We start from the raw sequence: 17,712 nt of genomic DNA, 5'->3' as shown, positions 1-17,712 counted from the left end.
AGACGAGGCAGACGTGATGCTTGTGAAATTTATTAAACAGAAATCTTTTTGGTCCCTTCAACAATGTTAGACTGTTACAGTGACTTCTGTTGTGGTGAGGCAATAAAACGATCGGAGTGAGGGTGGGGAAGGTGAATGGAGAGAGGACACATCAGTGAGACAACTGTTGAGCTCGTAAACAAAAATTAAATCACAAGGCAGGAGTTTTAAGGACACTGCAGTGATGACTAAAGGAAGATCCTTGAAATTATCCTGTAGTAATAGTGCAAGACTGCAGAAGTATCATGCAATGTAAAAACTGAATAAGCAAGACAAAGTGACACAGTTACATCTAACAAACAGGCCAAGACAAAATATTCCAACCCCCCTCCAAACACTAAAAATAATTTCACATGTTATTTCATGAACCAAAACTATGCAGAAGTGCATATTTTGACAGGTACAATAGCTTCTCACTGATGTAATCAAATGACAAGAGAAGGCTTAAATAGGGCAGTTAAAATATACATCTGAGTTAGTTGCCACTGCCGTACTCTGAGTGCTAGGGTTCCGCCCACATACAAAAAGTAATCCCTGCCACCAAATTTAATCTAGGCTTTTCCTGTGAGCATTTCCAGTCATTTTCTATCAGTGATTCTAAATAATTATTTTGAATTACTCATTCCTTCATCAAAGAGGTTTCCAGACAGTCAGTAAAACATTGGAGAAGAGACGAGCCATTACAGCCCCGTTTAAAAACATTTCAATAGGTGTTTCAGACATGTTGATGAGTTGGCAGGTGGAATGTCTCAGCATTAAAAGGCACCAAGTCAAATCAAGTCTGACAAAGAAAACTCATGGTATAACACTGAACACTGCTAATCACTGAAACTGCACAGAAACTGATTAAATGGGCTCTTACCCATTCTTTGAACAGTGGCACTTGGGTCGTGCTAAACTTCACGGACAGCGACATTAGTTGGTGGCAATTCAGCAGCCAGCAGCCTTGTAAACACTTGAGATAGAGGAAAACGGAGAAAACCAACACGCATCAGTAAGTAAAAACTCCTCTACGTGGGATGTTAGGGATGGGGAGGGACGATGGCGATTCCTTTGGCACCGTGGCAAATACAAGCCATTGTAAAAGCCCGGCAGATTCCAGAGAGCCGCAGAGGGTCCTCTGTGTGTACATCAGTCTGTTCAGGAGGCTACTCAGAGCCCCCATGCCGCTCCACAAACAGCCCATCGCCTCCTGTCCCATCTCTTTTCCCTAAAACTCACAACCATTCACCTTGTCATTAAAAATCAAAAACTCAGGAGTGCTCACTGCTCCCCCCGAACTCATCAACTCAGACGGTGTGGACGCCACCACTGATACAGTGCCTGCCAGCAACAAGGTTGACTCAAAAAACCTTGGCAACTGCAAGCGCGACGCCAACTCTAAGATCCTTAAAACATGGTGGAAATAAAAGACTGATCTTAAAGAATGTCTTGCGATCATCTGTTCCTGTCTGCGCCTCCTAGGCTTACACCATGCATAAACTCATTTATGCACACCATTCACATTTCACACCACCTACTCCAGTGTAAACCACACACAGACAAACTATAGCTAAGAGAACACAAACACCACTGGCTGCTGGCTAAAGACTAACAATCAAAGTATATGTCAGTTCCCGCTGCCTCAGCACACACCTGGCTGGAGTATTAAAGAGCCACCTTTTCTCTTTCAGGCCTTTGTCAGTGGCCTCGGAGAGACGAGCCAAAACCTTTGCTTTAAATGAAGTTGAAATACTACAAGAATAAAAATTCCTGAGAGCAGTGCCTGTCACAATATCAATCAAACCCTTTCGATCCAAACTTAATCTGTTCAAAGGCTGTTAGCTTCCATTAAAGAAGACGCTATCTGAACAGTCAACACTGTGGTTTCTCTTCCATTCCATCATTGAATTGCCACCAAATACACCACACATTTAGGCCAAACTCTTCCACAGACTACCAAATACTCTGCATAATATAAAAGGAACTGAAAATACTGTCCTTGGGCTACTTTACAACAGAGACAAAGGATGAGATTATACCTCAAAGAGAAGCTACCTCTTTAGAAATCTACAGAGACGACTAAAAGAATGAGTCAGTCAGAGGCTTAGCAGCATGTCTGGGGTTACCTACAAAGTAAAATCTCCAAAATTTGAAATTAGTTCAAAAATTTGCGGATGTCAACTGAAATTTTCTGTTTTTAGGAATAAAGTGAGGAAGTAATTATGTTTCTCAGTATGGTTCATGAACAAAACATCTCTACAAATCTTAAGTTATTTGTCAATTTTTTAAACCGAGAATGTGGGTAACTAAATTTTTTTGGAATTCCCTATAGAAAACCTGGTTACTCATCCCTAACATTTCTCCCATTGTGAATTAATACTCTGAACAGTGACAACTAACTCAGTGTCATTATCTGTAAGCTAGCATGCCTTTCGACACATGGCTCTAAACTGACAATGCACATTTGTGAAATTGTAAATTAACTTCCTTCACGGTGAAGTCAAACAGTTATGGTAGATGAATTTGGCAAATTAAAGAATTGCAGGAGATCTGCAAGAAGAAAAATCACAGCTTGGTGAGCATCAGTGGAAGAACACACCGATGACATTAGCAAAGAGAAACAAAGATGGCGGACAAGTGAAAAAGAAGAAAGCAGAAGAATGCAACAGCCTGTCCGGATGTGGAGGGGACAATACCAATGCTCTTCTGGGGTTAATCCCTGTGTAGTGTGTTGAGTGTAGCCGGTCAACTCTTCTATTTAGAGTTACACTATGTGTGAACTAGTATTGCTTTGTGTGCAGGAGACTGGATGTGTATGTGTGAGAGGATCAGAGGCCTGCTGTGAATGAGAAGTTAGCAGCTAGCTTGATTCTGCTGCGTGTAGCTCTTCTGCTGGGGCTGTCCATGGACAAGGGGGTCTTCAGATTTGGTGCCATTGGAGGTTTAATGTCTTCAGTGCCACCAGGCTGCTCAGGTAGATCAGATGTGCTGTCAGTGACTGCTGCAGCTGCCACCTGAGGTTCATCACTCTCTGAAATCACACAAATACAGACTGAGCTTACACCTCATGAAAGACAGTAAAGGTGCAATCAAATGTGTCATGTACTCATTAAAATGTATTTTGTTCTCACTTGCAGTGTTATTTTATTTTGTTTTTATTTTTTTGTTTTTTTTACTCTTGACATCTTATTTGAAAATCAGATACCACAGATGTCTGTGCCAAGGAACAAGGAAATCTTCAAAGCTCAATATTTCTTAAATCAGCATGAAAATACACAACCCGACTGACTGACTGCGAGGGCACACAATTTTGGGAGATTGCTGTTTGGACTTGAAACAAAAACACAAACCAATAACAAAAAAAACAAAAATTTAGGGACCATTTAATTTCTGAAATATTTAGAACCTGATTCTCAAGTAAAAATGAAAACCCTGCAATATCATAGAGAGGCTCTGATTGTTTTTTTTTTAACCTGTTAGGCAAACAAAAAAACTGTTCAACTTGCAATCCTGTGACAACTATTGTTAACTGATATAGGTTTAAATGCAATACAAATACATGTAACTTGGAGCATTAACACTGACCTGTTGGTGAAGGCGTTTTCTCCTCAAAGCGAATCAGGTCCGTCTGCTGGAGGAGAACGGGGTCGGGGTGAAGCTGAGGTGAGGGTAAGCAGGATGGTACAGGACCACACAGCAGGTCCACCGGGGACGTCAGACATAGCAGCTCTGCCTCGGCAGCTCCATCGCCACCTGGCAGGTAAAACAAAGGTCTGGGCTTTATTTTACTGATATTCTAACTGAAAATGATTTGCTGACTGCAGAGCTGTTTTTTTTTTCCCCCCTAGTACTTTTTTAATCTCTTACATTTTTAATAACTGGTACTACTTCACTACATTTCTTATGTGAAGAAAACAAACTCTTCAGCAGTCTGTATAAAGACTTGCGTTACCTGGACTCTGGGCTCCAGACGTGTTGCTAATGGGGCTGTCTCTCGGGCTTTCTGTGTACTCTTCTGGCTGGGGGCTGTTGGGGACTGAAGAGCTTGCCCTTGCTAAACACAACACACAAACAGATTCAGCGCCATGTCATGAAATCACTTCCTTAATTTATCAGTAAATTAAGTTGATTAACTAAACTAATGGTTGTCAATTTTACCTTTCATATCGTTCTTCAAAACGATAATCCTCTTGTGACCATGCCCTTTGATCCAGACCACCTGATGATGACAAGTCCCAAAACAATCAAACACAAAATGTACAGATATGACAAACTACAAGAATTAAATATAAAAGCCCTGGGTCTTCCAAGATGAATGATGACAACTTCTGACAAGATTTAAATAGCACTGACATGTTAACTACTAGAGGTAGTAGGGTAAAAGTATGTACTGAAATGATTCCTACCTGTGGGATGGCACTGAGCAGCTCATCAGTGGTGGCGTATCCGTAGGAACGTGGCTCAAGGCTGCAGCCTGTAAATTTGTTATAAGCTCCATGGAACTCAGTCAGGAAGATCTGGTTGTAATGGTAGGTGTGGAGCAGGGCACGTATGTTACGGGCAAACTGGTAAAGCCTGGTCAGCCTAACCCACTCCTCGCCATGATCAGCAGCAGTGTTGCCAGCTTTACGATCTTCATCCATCTCCTCATGGTACAGCTGTTAAAGAGGAAAAACCACAACACTGTCAATTGTGCCTGTGGAAGAAATGGCACCGATTGAAATGAACTGTGAACTTTAAGCTTCCTGAAAAAGGGTTTCTTGGAAGAAAGTCAAAATAAACTGTTGATTCACCTCCACAAGGTAGGGCAGACTCTTGAGTAACTCGCTGAGGGAGAGGAACCCATATTCACATGGGTTGAGCGGGGCTCCGTGGACAGCCAGGTAATGCTGGCTCAGCTCTTCCACCTTCAGACCCTTGGTGACCTGCTCCTCTTCCTGGGACATGAGCAGAGCCAGTAGTTGGGATGTCAGCGAGCGCAGAGACTTCCTGTTGATCAACTGCACTTCCCGTCCCTCTGAGCCATCCACCACCTGGAAAGTGGAAAGAAAGCTGCGTTTGTTTATTGGCATTTAACTACTGTATAGTAGAGAACACAGGTCTGACTAAGTGAGAACATTCCTGTGATTTTTCCCCACGCACATTAATCAGCATCAACACACCTAAGATGATGCTGGGTGTGATGCTGGGTGAGGACAGTTGGTGTTGATTCAACTGTATGATCATACTGGAGACTGCAGTTTGCATAATACAAAGCAATTTACAGGCACCACAAAGTACAATCCCCACAATGATCAGACAGTTGAATGAATGAACACAGCTGACCATCATCACTTTCATGAAGGGAGATTTACTGCAGGACTGTTGGGTTTCATTGCATTAGTTTTAGTAAAGCGTACTTAACGAATGGGCAACTGACTAATTTCTGAGACAAATTTATCACGATTTTGTAACAACAAAAAGAATATTAACTATGAAGCATGCATGACTACAGTTCTATACAAAATTACTTAAGCAATAATATCAAGGTAGATGCACGTATGCCCATTTTTGGTAATTTTTGCTAAACTTATCAGTGAGGTTATTAGTTATAAAAAAAAAAAAATGGCAGAACGGCTGTTGTTTTAACCATTAAATTAATTAGCAAATAAAAAAGACATAAAATCAAAAAACAAACTAATCCTTTGAGGTGTTGTTTACCTTCACAACATGGCAGAGTTTGGTCAGCAGAGCCGGCAGGGAGCTGGCGTCGTAGTCCTGCAGGCGTAGACCGTAACCAAAGGTCTTGCTGTACTCTGTGAGCAGCTGGTTGACAGGAAGGCTGGAGTTTTTCTGAGCCCGCAGCAGCTTGACCAGCTGAGCTGCCAAGGCCTTGACACGCTCCACCTCAGTCAGAGTCAACACTTTCTCCTCACCACACTCCAACACCTGACAAAGGGAGGGAACATTAGATGTTAAATTTGTTTTCAGGAATGATGGAATTGAAAAGGAATTTGTAAACTCTTTGCACAGAGAACAAGATGTCAAAATATTTAACTGGAGAAAAAGTTGATTCAATAATCCAGTTCATACCAAGAATATGACAATAGGTCAAAAAAAGTAAGAACAGCATGAACTGGCCCAGTGAGAACTGCCGTATTCCGCTTGGCTACACCACATGGTGGGGCCATTGTTGCACACCAGATTCATTTTGTTCATTTTGTTTAGAGAGGCTGTAAATTATCTGCAAAAACTACCTCATAGTTAAGAGGTGAGGCATCAAGAAGCACAGGGCATTATATTATATACAAATACACACATCTTCCTTACTCACCATCAGTACGTCAGGGATCGCCTCAAAGAGTTCCATGAGCTTGGTGAAGCCGTAGTAGCTGAGCTTGCACTGACGACCAAAGTGATGGTGATAAGTGGGGATGAACTTACTAAAGGGCATTCGACAGTGAGGCTGGTGACGAAGAAGGTCCACCACCTCCTTTGCAAACTGCTTGGTGCGTTCCATTTCCTCCACGGTACGTTCTGAAGGCATAAATTATTTGTTTAGATTTCTTCATGCTGCTGAGGGTTTCATCTTCGGTTAGATTCCTTACACATTTCACAACACACAAAACTATTTTTAATTCTACATTTGTCATTGCAATATTTCACAATTGAGTACACAGCAATGGCTCTCCAGCAATCACACTGTTTACGCTTCACCCTGTTTACTGCATTGCAACACTGCATGCAGAGCACCAGCAGGTAGAACAGTTTGCTATTAAATCAAGTTACTTCTCTAGAACGTAACAGATGTCGATAATTCACATTCACTTTCACTAAATAAGTGTTTTAGGTAACTTGTTTAAACTGACCTCTTTTGGGAACAGAGATGACTGTGTCCGTAGCGTGGTGGGTTATGGTAATCGTGGTTTCAGGGATCTCAGTCAGCAGGTCCATTAGGTCACATATGCCATAGTCAATAACCCTCCAGTCTCTGGAGAAGCACCTGAAACACAAGGTAGAGAATATATTATGCACAAGCATTACACTGATGATCCAAACTCTTCTAAGACCTCTATAAAACACAAGGACAATGTAAAAGCATCATCTACAGCTGCAAGCAATGTTGACTGACCAATGGTATGCCTGCATGAAGTCCTTGATTGCCACTTGTTTGCTGGCTTGAAATTTGAGCAGTTTGAGCAGGTCTTGGGTGAAGCGCTTCACTTGAGCACGATGGGTCAGGGTCAGTAAACGCTTGGTACCCATGCCCAAGATCTGTAGCAAAGGAAAATTGAATTTAAAAAATGGATTATGACAAATAAAGAAAAGTTGGATTATAGTATTTGGATTGGTATAGAAGTAAAAAAAATTATTATAAATCATGTGTTACCTGCAGAACATGTGGCACAGCCTCCAGCAGCTCCAACAGTTTGGAGTAGCCGTAGTCAGAGACACGGCACTGCTTGGCGAAGTGATGGTGGTATGAGGGTATGAATTTGCTGATGGGCATGATGCAAGAAGGCTGACTCTTCAACAGGTCAATAATCTCTCGACTGAATTGAATGAGCTGAGGGTTGCCCACTGGACTTTTGCAGCGCTGAATCCATGGCTCTATACGGAACAAAAACAAAAAACAAAACAGCTTTTTCTAAATATGTGAAATATATATCATAGATTGCACTGTGTAGGTATGGGACAGCAGGAAATTAACAGATTTAAGATAAAATGTCAACAAAAAAAAAATTGCAAAATTAGTAAATGTTCATACCAGTTTGGTTTGGTGCTGGTGGTTTGTTGTGGATCCACTTAATGACTTTAAAGCCATTTTGAGCTGTGACTATTGTGATACTAGGGACACAGGTAATGAGGTGCTCCAGAGGAACACCACCCTCCAGTGTCTCATTGCCGAGCTGCAGTGGGCTGAATTTTGCTGCATAACAGTCTGGAAAACTAAACAGAAAATATACATTATTGATGTTATTTCTAATGTGTGTAAAGTCTCCGTTTCATATAAAAAGCTTATGCGTGAATTTAAGAGGTGGCTGTCACCTGAGTAGTGGAAGGGTTCCCTCATGTGACTGCAACAGACTGTGGACCTCAGAGGCTAAGGTGCTCAGAGACATCACAACAAATGGGATTTTATAGGAGTCAGGGTCAAAGTCAGCCTCACTACAAGAAGAGGTAGATAAGACACACCATCAGTGATGGAAATAAGTGTGACAGTCAGCTGAGTTTGTAAAGTTTAGATAATGGTGCTAAACACCGACCGTACTATGTGCATTTTATGTGAGATTCTAATTGTTGAGTACCTGAAGTCCTGCTGTGCGTAGTGTTGCCTGCAGACAGGTTCGTGGTACTCCAGCTCCTCAAACACCACGGGGCTGCCACTAGCAGAAGAGGAACCCTCCTGGGACTGGGAAGATCCCAGTGGACTCTGACGGATTTGGCTGCTGGGCAGAAGGCACACAAGCCTTGAGCCCCCCTGTTCCCGCACTGCCACCACCTCTGGTAGTCTGTACAAATCCCCAATCATCATCTTACGGCAATACCTGGAGATGAGAGTAAAGGGTATATACTTTGGCAGAGCAGTCTATCGTGTGATGTATACTGTATCTTTTAATTCTGGAATTGCCACACTCCAAGTAGCAAATATGTACTAGTAAAATTGCTCAAGTTTAAAGGCCATAAGTTTAGAAACCAGTTACTTACTTCTTCTCATAGATTTCAGTGAACTTGAACAGGGGAAGACAATTGGCAGGTGCATCCTGAAGAATGGTGATGATCTCTGTGCTGTACAATGACAAAGCTGAAATTTACCACCACAATCCAAACCGGCTGAAGAGAAAATGTTTATAAATCTGAAAATCTCACAAACTCTTTACATCAGACTGTCAAAGCAAGCTGTGACTGTCATATTAACCAAGCCTCCAATATAACTCGACACAAACTCTACCTGAGCATGGCAAGAGATTTGCTGCTGCCACCGGTGATCAGAGACACCTGAATGCGCTTGCTTCCAATCTTGTAACGGTGCAGGCCACTGACAGCGCTAATTGCATGCTGTAGGGACAACATCTGGACTGTGGCCTTCAGCTGATAGTCAGTGTGGGGGCTAAGCTCCACAGCTTTTACCTAGACAGAACAAGTCATACCAGGAACATGTTTTGAGACGGCGGTTAACCTGATTTCAAACAGAACATCTGAAAACATTCTTATTACAAAATGGAAAGAGTTCCTCTAAGAGACTTTGTTTGTTCAAACTCAACATTGTGTCAAATAAGATACAGGCATATTTGAACTATACATTAATCTGTACTATAGCTTCACTGAAATAGGGCTTACCCGCCCGTATCGGGAGAAGCTGTCATGCAGTATTTGTTGCAGATCCTTGCGTGACATTCTGTAGTCCAGGTTGCCCACCTGGACCTCTGCCCCCTCTGAGAACGGCTCCGGTGGACCTTCAGGACATGGGCTGCGAGGGGCAGCAAGAGTAGGTGAGGAGCGGCTGGACAGGCAGGGGGATGCACTCCTGTTGTTGGAGGAGAATATAATATCTATTATCATGAAGGTCTGTTCATTTAATATTATGTCTGTACATTCAATATTATGACATTATAATATTATAATTTAATATTATGAATATTAAATTATTGTAATATTATTCTCTAATCCAACTTAATCAAACATCGGTGAATTAAACAGAATGTAACCTGGAGGACCAGGAGCCCTGGGAGAGGACAAGAGGACTGAAGCTCCTGTGCAGGTTCAGTTTGCTGAAGGCTGAAGGTGTGCTGATCTGGAATTCCCCTGAGCTCCTGTCACCTTGTTCTACAGGGGATTCAGTCACACTGCGAGGATTGGAGCCCTCTCTTCTACAAGGAAAGAAGAAAAAAAAAAAGAAAAAAAAAAAAAGAAAAGGACACGTATAAGTGCAGTAATGTGCAGTGCTTCCAAATGCTTTGTCCTTTGTTGCACTGTTGCTGGTCAGTATAGTCATGCTGCTTTATTATTATCTTGCTGGGAAAAATTGTTCTGTTTTAGTAGAAGCATAACCCAGCAAAAATAAGTTGGTGCTTTGGGTTAAAGTTAGCACTTGCGCAACCCATTCAAAAAAAAGTACATGCAGCCAATATCTTATCAGATCTCATTCAACTCAGGATAATCCACACTTTTAGTTTTATAAATCATCACTTTTGATACATTTATACTTGGCGTCCACTCTACACTGGAATTAATGAGCCCCTAAACCCCCACTGATGACACCCTGATTGGGTCTTATCAGCCTTGACTACCAGAGTTGAAAGCAATATGAGTAACGAACAAGCTGTTGTGCTGTTAAATTCTGCATTTTATAATTCTACAACTGCCTTCTCTGTTCCTGGATTGTAGTATTTTCTGCAACTAACCAACTGCAGAATAGACAATCTGCAGCCTCAGAATAAACTCCCCTTCCCCTGTGTGTACCTCCGTCTGTACATGGCTTCTCCAGTGAGGCCAGGTTTGGACAGCTGATCCGGGGCCACAGTCTCACCATTACTGTGGGGGGAAGAGGAAGCAGCACGACCTTTTTCCAGTTGGTGGAAACTCATTCTGGACTTGCCCTCCAAACTAACCAGCTCCTAGATCAGACAGAAGGCAAATGATGATATATATTGACTGGCTGGATTCTGTTGATGTGTTTGTATACATTCGTATGTGCGGAAGGTGGGATAGTGAAGAGGTTAGTTATATATTTGTTAGTGTGTATGAAAACGAGCTCAATAGACTGATGATGGTTTTACTAGGGATGCACATTTAAAATGAACAAGCTGATTAGAAAACACAGAACAGTAGACAAACACAAGTTGATTATTATTTATTTTGTGCATCTTAGTTCTGTGGAAGATATTGTCTTGTGAGTGTATCACTTACAGAATTTGCTGAACTTGAATCTACTGTATTGTACACAGTGAACTGATCTGATTGAACAGTACTATGACAAGAATGCTGGGAAGCTAAAAGCCAAGCTGAAACAGCCAACAGGATTGCTATTATGACAGTTTCAGGAACAGCATATTATAGCAGAGAGCTTTGGGATAGTTACTTGTCATCATGCTGTAGCTGACAAGTACTGTACATCAGGCAGCTAGCACACAGCCATGAGAGTGTGCCTATTGATAAACATAAACCACATCTATGATAGAAATGTTACTACAGTTCTGTGTGTGCTGTTTGATTAATTGGTCATAAAGACCTCTATCTGTACAGAAATCTGAGTCACTTTAATTTTCTCAGTTTTTTCAATCTTTTTCTTTAATTTTTGTGTTAGATGATATTGGACAAACTTCAAATTGAACCGTGGAATCTATGGGAAAAAGCTTAAAATTCCCATCCCGAGTTTCAGTCTGGGTCATATTTCTCCAGTCTGTCGAACTGGTCTGTTTTATTACAATCAAGCAAGAAAAAGCCAAGTCATTCCAGCCAGCTGGTCAGTTTTTTCATAATGAAGCACTGCATGGACCAAGATCAGCCACAAATAAATAAACTTTGCAGAGAAACTGGCTACTTGCATGCAATAGTATATCAGCACTGATATACTGGACAAAACACAGTCAGAAAAAGGCATAAAAGCTAAAAGGCAATTAATGCGTTAGGGTGATGAATGACCAAACAACATGTAGGACAACAGGGCACACATGAAGCACTGCCAACAACATACACGCTAGATGCTAGCAAAGGCAGACAAATGAAGCAAGCAGCTACAAGCCATTAGTGTCAAAGCAGGACACTGGGGAGGGGAAAGCTACTGCGATTTACAAAGCAGCCCAGACAAGGATAGAGGGCAATGGAGGTTAAGGGGAAGCAGGCACTGATGAGACTGCTGACCTGACGGGGCTTGGCTGGAGCACCACCGGGAGGCCCACTGCACCCCCTCCTGGGGCTGTAGGGCCTTTCAGGCACTGGGCCAGGGGTGTGGCATGGGCGGGTTGCTCGCCGTGGCCTCCTGGGTGACCTGGGCTTCTCCAGGGGCAGAAAAGAGAAGGAGGATATAGATGGGGGAGGGGCGAACATTGAATCCTGGGTTTGATAGGGCTGGGGCAGAGTCTGAGGCAAGTGATGGGGCTGAGACTGAATCTCAGGCTCAAGACTTGCATCGTCTCTGGGCCGTGGGGAGAAGGAGAGGCTGATTCGATGGCCATATACATCCTCATTTTCCATTCGCTTGCGGGCACGTGCAGCTGCCTCAGGGCTGCCAAAACGGAGGACTGCTGTGCCCTGGGACATGCCCAGCACCTTGCCACCACAGTTGTCAGACAGGCGGCGGAGCCTGAGCTTCACCGCATTCCGCTGGCTCTTGTCACAGTTGACAGGGAGGTTGTGCACATAGAGGAGGTTGAAACTGGGCTGAGGGAGGGGAGGAAGAGACAGCGCGCCTGTCTGGTTTGTATAATTTACACTTAAACAAAATTAAAGCAGTAGTCTTCCTTTCAGTAGAAACAATGTGGAGAATGGCTGAGAGTGCTATAGATTAAGAAAAATGGTAACAACCCCTAAAGAAAATTTTATATGATCCAATTCACATTCCAACTGCCTCACTCTCTGCCCTCTTGGTCAACCCTAAAATGAGATTCTGCTTGATTACTTTTGCCAGCACAAACTTACCTTATTTAATACAGAATAGGATCAAAAAGTCTGAATGAAGCATTTTTGAGGCCTACCTGTGCTTTAACAAGCATTCGCGGTGGCAGATCAGCTGTGATCTCCTGAAAGGCCACGTGGCGGTGGGCGTGCTGTAGAAGGGCTGAAGATGTATGGTTGCCATGGACCAGGATTACCTGGAAACCATGGCGATGACGCAGGTCACTCAACTCACTTGCAAAGTTCACGTCAGCTGGTAATAAAGAAAAGATGACACTTGTTCAGGCAAAAAATCCTTTGTGGTAGCAAGACTGCAGTTGATTAACGTGAATCTGAGCTGAACTCACAGGATACTAGTACAACAGTTGCAGGTGCAGTGTGGGTCTCAGCAAAGCGTCGTAGGCTCTGGCGAAGTTTGTCATCTGCAGCATTCTTGGCTGTGGCATTGATATGTGCAACAGTAACCTGATGAGGCAAAATTATGTTTACATATTGTCAGAATTATTCCAGAGTTTGTTGAATTTTATATTGCTGTCTCTTTTCAGTGGGAATTAACATCATCATTAATGCCATTTCATGATCTTAACGTCGAACATGTTACTACCTTTAGTGACGGTGTTAAGTAATAAGTGATAATTTCACTGCATTTTTCTGAAAGCTCCAATATGCAGTATCTAATTTGGTGCAAAATGAAATGGAAAATATGGAACAGTATGAGAACGCCTGAAGTCAGTTTAGTCCATTATTCCAGCCCCAGTTTAATGGTAAATGTTCTTCTGTTTTAGGCCCAGAGCTTTAACTCTGCCTACCATAAAACTGTAGGTCAATGGTAGAGAACTATCCAATCAGGGTGTTAATGACGCTCATTATTTGTAATGGTGTAACCATGAAAATGACCCTCAGTATTAGACATTATTATTGGTACCTGGCAGTTGTTGAGCTCTTGGATGACAGCTTTACTCTCCTTGCTGATGTCACAAACGCAAATGAATTCTGCCTCACGATGACCCTGGAAGAAACGGCTGCGAATACGCTGGACCACAGCTCCAGCAGACCGTCCACTGGGAACACTGCAGTTCTCAATGTCCCAGAAGACACCGACCGGAGGGATGTTCTCAGGACCACTATTCTCTGGCGAACCTGACACACAGTAAACAATCATTCTAAACACACTTATCAGTTTTCAAGTACCTAAAAAAGTTCAAATAAATTCTTTATTTCATTCTTGTTGCAGTTAATTTGGATGGAAGAACATATCATATCCACTTCACTCAAATTCCATAGAGCTTGTGATTTCAAACGCTGCAACCAAGCTCCTCAAAACAGTACAGACACAAAATTGTATTGTAGAGCCCACTAACCATACTTCTGGCCAATCTTGCCAAGACTGGTCGATGGCATGAGCATCATGCCATCAGAGGAGGTGCCACAGCCATTGCAAATGGGGATAGGGATGGGAGCAGTCTGAGGAGGAGGAACATTGGGCCACACCTTGTCTGACTCTGATGCCAGACTGCTCATTGGCTGCAAATAGTCACATATGAATACAACTGTCAGGGGAAACAGAAACCACCCTGACATCAACAGTAACTAATAGTACGCAAATGTATTTTGTAACAACAGAAATACAAAACCTCAGTCTTAGTTTACATGACCGGGATCATCCATGCATATAACAGTTACCGAAAGTCATCTTCATGGCACACAAATACAAAGAAAGCCACAGTGAATAAAGAGAACTCTACCAACCTTCAACAAGCACTCTTGGCAGTAGTGTGCCCCCTTCACGCAAACTGTGCGTTCTACATTTAGGTGCATAGGATTAGCGCAGAAGTGTGCTGAGGTGGTTGTAGTAGTGATGGTGGTGGGGGTGGGGTGGTCACCAAGTGTGCTTCTCTGGGATCTCCTGGCTGATGGGCTGTAGTCCACACCACAGGTGTAGTAGCCAGAAGAGGCCAGGCAAGAGCCATGCAACGAAGCAGGTAGAGAGGAAATAGAGGGGAGAGAGGAAGCCAAAGGAGCTGAGGAGGGGAAAAGGTTGGGTTGACTGCATGGAAGAGGTGCAGCTGGGTAGGTGTGGAGAAGTCCTGAGCAGCAGGGGAGGTAGGGGTGTGATGAAACAGGCTGAGAGGTAGCGACAGAAGAGCGCAACTGAGGTCTGTAACCAAGACTGAGCAAAGGATCAAGAGTTTTACCTTCACTTCCACAGCTCAGGTTATTTTTATACTGATGAACTGATGAGGCTACAGAGCAAGGCCCAGACCTGCTAATACTGCTGTTGCTGATGGGTGCTCCCACAGAGCCTGGGGCAATATAGAGTGACATAACGCCAGCAATGCTGCTACTGCTACCAACAACACCTCTGCCACCTAATAACCCATAGCCATCTGTGCTGCAATAGTTACAATGAGTGCAAATGCTTACTTTGGGGCTAGCCCCCTCTTGTTGCTGTTGCTGCGACTGTTGTTGGTGGGAGCCTTGTGTAAGCTGAGGCGGAGGAGGCAAGCAGGGATGAGGCAAAGGGAGAGGGGCCATAGAGAAGGGCTGGGATGATTGGGAGGAGGAAGTATGGTGTGGTGGAGGAGGAGGGACATCTTTCAATTCCAGTACAGGCTTTCTGCTCTCCATGTAACTGTTCTGGAAAATAAACAAAGGACATGGTCATCTCATATTAGTTCTGTGGATTATTTTGGTTGGTGTGAAAACTTGTTTATATGAAATTAAAAAAACACCATTACAGCAGATAGACAGACAGAGATAACTGCCCTGCCCAACAATAGTGTGATAACGTAGATTGCATGACCAAACTCCAATGCTCTCCACCCTCAACCAAGCTGTATAATCACTACTAATTAACTGAACATATCATCCTTTCACAGGTGACATGAGATGCATTTATACAGACAATTGTTATTTCTACTGCAAATAAAAATTTTCTTTATTCTGTAATGTTAAAACATGTGAAATCAGGTTCCGGCACGGTGGTGAGTGATTAACTCTGTTGCCTCACAGGCCTTTCTGTGTGGAGTTTGCATGTTCTCCCTTTGTCTGTGTGGGTCCCCAAGGACATGCACATTAAGTTAACTGGTGACTCTAAATTCCCTGTAGATGTGAATGTTAGCATGTATGCTTGTTTGTCTCTACATGTCAGCCCTGTAATAGAATGGCGTCCTATCCAGGGTGTACCCTGCCCTCGCCTAATGTAAGCTGGGATTGGCTCCAGCTCCTGCAATAAGCGGTATAGATAATGGATGGATGGATGGGTGGAAAATCAAAAAGGAAGAATAATCTAGGAACAAGAGCTGTCTAAACCTCTGCAAATTTTAGACAATAAGTTCTTGTTGTTTCCTGATATATTGTGTACAAGTTAAATAATAAATAGTTTACATAAATGGCCTGTTGCCCAGAATTGGATCTCTGATAAAGCACCTGAACCATTATTCTTCGAATCCAAGTTTCCAAATCGATTCAAAGGGCATTGCATACCAAAATTAAAACATCATCCAAAAGGTGAAGTTTGGTGCAGGGAGGAGCATGATTTGGGGCTGCTTTGCTGCCTCTGGGTCTGCACAGTTTACCACCATCAAGGGGTGGGGTCAAATTCCCAAGTTTATCAAGGTCTCTTACAGGATAATGTCAAAGTGGCTGTCCATCTGCTGAAGCTCAGTAAGAGCTGGCTGATGCAACAGGCAATGCAATGACCCCTAACATTAAAGTAAATCTACTACAGAATGATTTTAAACATAGAAAATTCACCTTTTATAGTGGCTAAATCAGAGCCCAGACCTTAACCCAAAGGGTTCACATACATTTTCTTGCCAAGGTAAATACCTACTTCTTTATCTGTTGGATGTGGGGTGGTTGTCTCAGTGGTGGAGAAGCAGTCTTTGAGTTTCCATAGCAGGGTAGAGGCCTCTGTTTTGGGGTGACTGAGCCATGGGAAGGGACTAGCGCTGCATATGGATCTCTCCTTTCCCAGTCCTTCCATCATACAACCCAGAGAGATCTTTCACCATACTTTCATCTCTCTTCTCTCTCATTCTTCCTTATTATGAGGAAACGAAAGTTACCGTTGGCGAAGTCATTTAGTTCACAATGATGTGAAACACTTAAAAACATATTTAAAGTCCTTACTGACACATCTAGGATAGCACAGGTTGAATTCAACACAGCTTCGTGACAAAAATCAATAAGTGGGACAAACCTGTTTACATAACGTTTACAAACTTGGCAAGTGAGGACTGTTCATCCGAGGCTAACAAACGCCGCAGTTGTGTTTTACCAAAGCGAACCAACAAGCAGCTAGCTTGACGTCGTGTGTCTATATGTATGAACTACTGTTTACGCCGGCATTAACAAGTTTATACAACTAGCTTTATCCTGCTACTGAAATAAGCTAATTTAACCTCAAATGTTTGGTTGGAGCTAGCGTTACGTTAAGCTAACAACAGGCACCATTAACGTTACATAGCTTGTTTAGCAGATACATAGCTGCTCCCCTTTGCTGCTGTTCACTGTCTTTAGGTAACAAAAAACTTTTTTTGGTAACAGCGAACAATTTCCAGGTCTTTGTTTTAGCTACCTGAGAAGGTCTCGTCTTTCACATCTTCCTCAAAGGACTATTCCGTTCCCCTCTGTCTATCTCCCTGGAAACCCGCACCTTTTTGTAACCTAATTCTGCCAGAAAGCATGCACAGCTGTCGCAAATGTTATTGTTATGTCAAGCGAAAGAGATGTGGTTGTCGGGACCTGCCGTGGGGTGTATTATGGGACGTGGGACCGGCAGATTTAATAGTCTGATATTTACAAAAAGGGTATATATTATTTTAATTTTAATCCTAGTTGCAATATACTAAACAAACATCTTAATTTTTAAGTTCGATTTGAATTTTATTCATTTAAAGTTTGTAATAATAATTTCTGAGTGCATACAATTGGTACATTCAATTAGCAGTTTATAAGATTATGCATTTGATCAATAATATAGCAATGACTATATGTTTATTTAGCCTATAAATCATTATCGGACCCTTTCTAATTATGCGATTTTTTTAAGGTGGACACGCATTTTCAGGTTGTAGTTCTCACTTTACT

At 42.6% G+C, this 17,712-nt stretch overlaps 1 protein-coding gene across 5 annotated transcripts; it reads right to left on the bottom strand.

Moving 5' to 3' along the window:
• Nucleotides 1-14: 14 nt before the first annotated feature.
• On the bottom strand, nt 15-17,313 carry LOC139636031 (meiosis regulator and mRNA stability factor 1). Of its 5 annotated transcripts, none has more exons than XM_071503691.1 (27): nt 17,201-17,313; nt 16,454-16,664; nt 14,368-15,255; nt 13,980-14,142; nt 13,544-13,758; nt 12,966-13,083; nt 12,699-12,871; nt 11,866-12,384; nt 10,465-10,619; nt 9,711-9,872; nt 9,343-9,529; nt 8,954-9,132; nt 8,710-8,790; nt 8,310-8,549; nt 8,050-8,169; nt 7,769-7,950; nt 7,391-7,611; nt 7,133-7,275; nt 6,870-7,003; nt 6,335-6,537; nt 5,722-5,949; nt 4,815-5,054; nt 4,428-4,679; nt 4,180-4,240; nt 3,974-4,075; nt 3,607-3,774; nt 15-3,052 (listed from the first exon to the last, which is right to left on the bottom strand). In XM_071503691.1, the coding sequence occupies exons 2-27, from the start codon at nt 16,607-16,609 to the stop codon at nt 2,850-2,852; spliced, it is 5,493 nt and encodes a 1,830-aa protein (XP_071359792.1). In that variant the 5' UTR covers nt 16,610-16,664; nt 17,201-17,313; the 3' UTR covers nt 15-2,849. The 5 variants fall into 5 exon arrangements, with proteins under 5 accessions (XP_071359792.1, XP_071359793.1, XP_071359794.1 ...); XM_071503692.1 differs by having other exon boundaries at nt 9,711-9,869; XM_071503693.1 differs by having other exon boundaries at nt 11,866-11,997.
• Between the last annotated feature and the right edge of the window lie 399 nt (nt 17,314-17,712).

This window comes from Trachinotus anak, unplaced genomic scaffold (assembly GCF_046630095.1).
Source record: "Trachinotus anak isolate AG129_WGS33_773 ecotype Australia unplaced genomic scaffold, CSIRO_AGI_Tana_v1 ptg000019l, whole genome shotgun sequence".
Lineage (NCBI taxonomy): Eukaryota > Metazoa > Chordata > Actinopteri > Carangiformes > Carangidae > Trachinotus > Trachinotus anak.
This window is presented reverse-complemented; position numbering and strand designations above follow the sequence as displayed.

What these genes read in the sequence shown, in the direction of transcription:
- LOC139636031 (XM_071503691.1), bottom strand. Translation starts at nt 16,609, where the DNA reads ATGATGGAAGGACTGGGAAAGGAGAGATCCATATGCAGCGCTAGTCCC. An exon ending in CTCCAGCCAAGCCCCGTCAG is followed by an intron (nt 10,620 to 11,865) that starts GTCAGCAGTCTC and finishes TGTCTGATCTAG; the next exon opens with GAGCTGGTTAGTTTGGAGGG. An exon ending in CATCTCTGTTCCCAAAAGAG is followed by an intron (nt 6,538 to 6,869) that starts GTCAGTTTAAAC and finishes TTATGCCTTCAG; the next exon opens with AACGTACCGTGGAGGAAATG.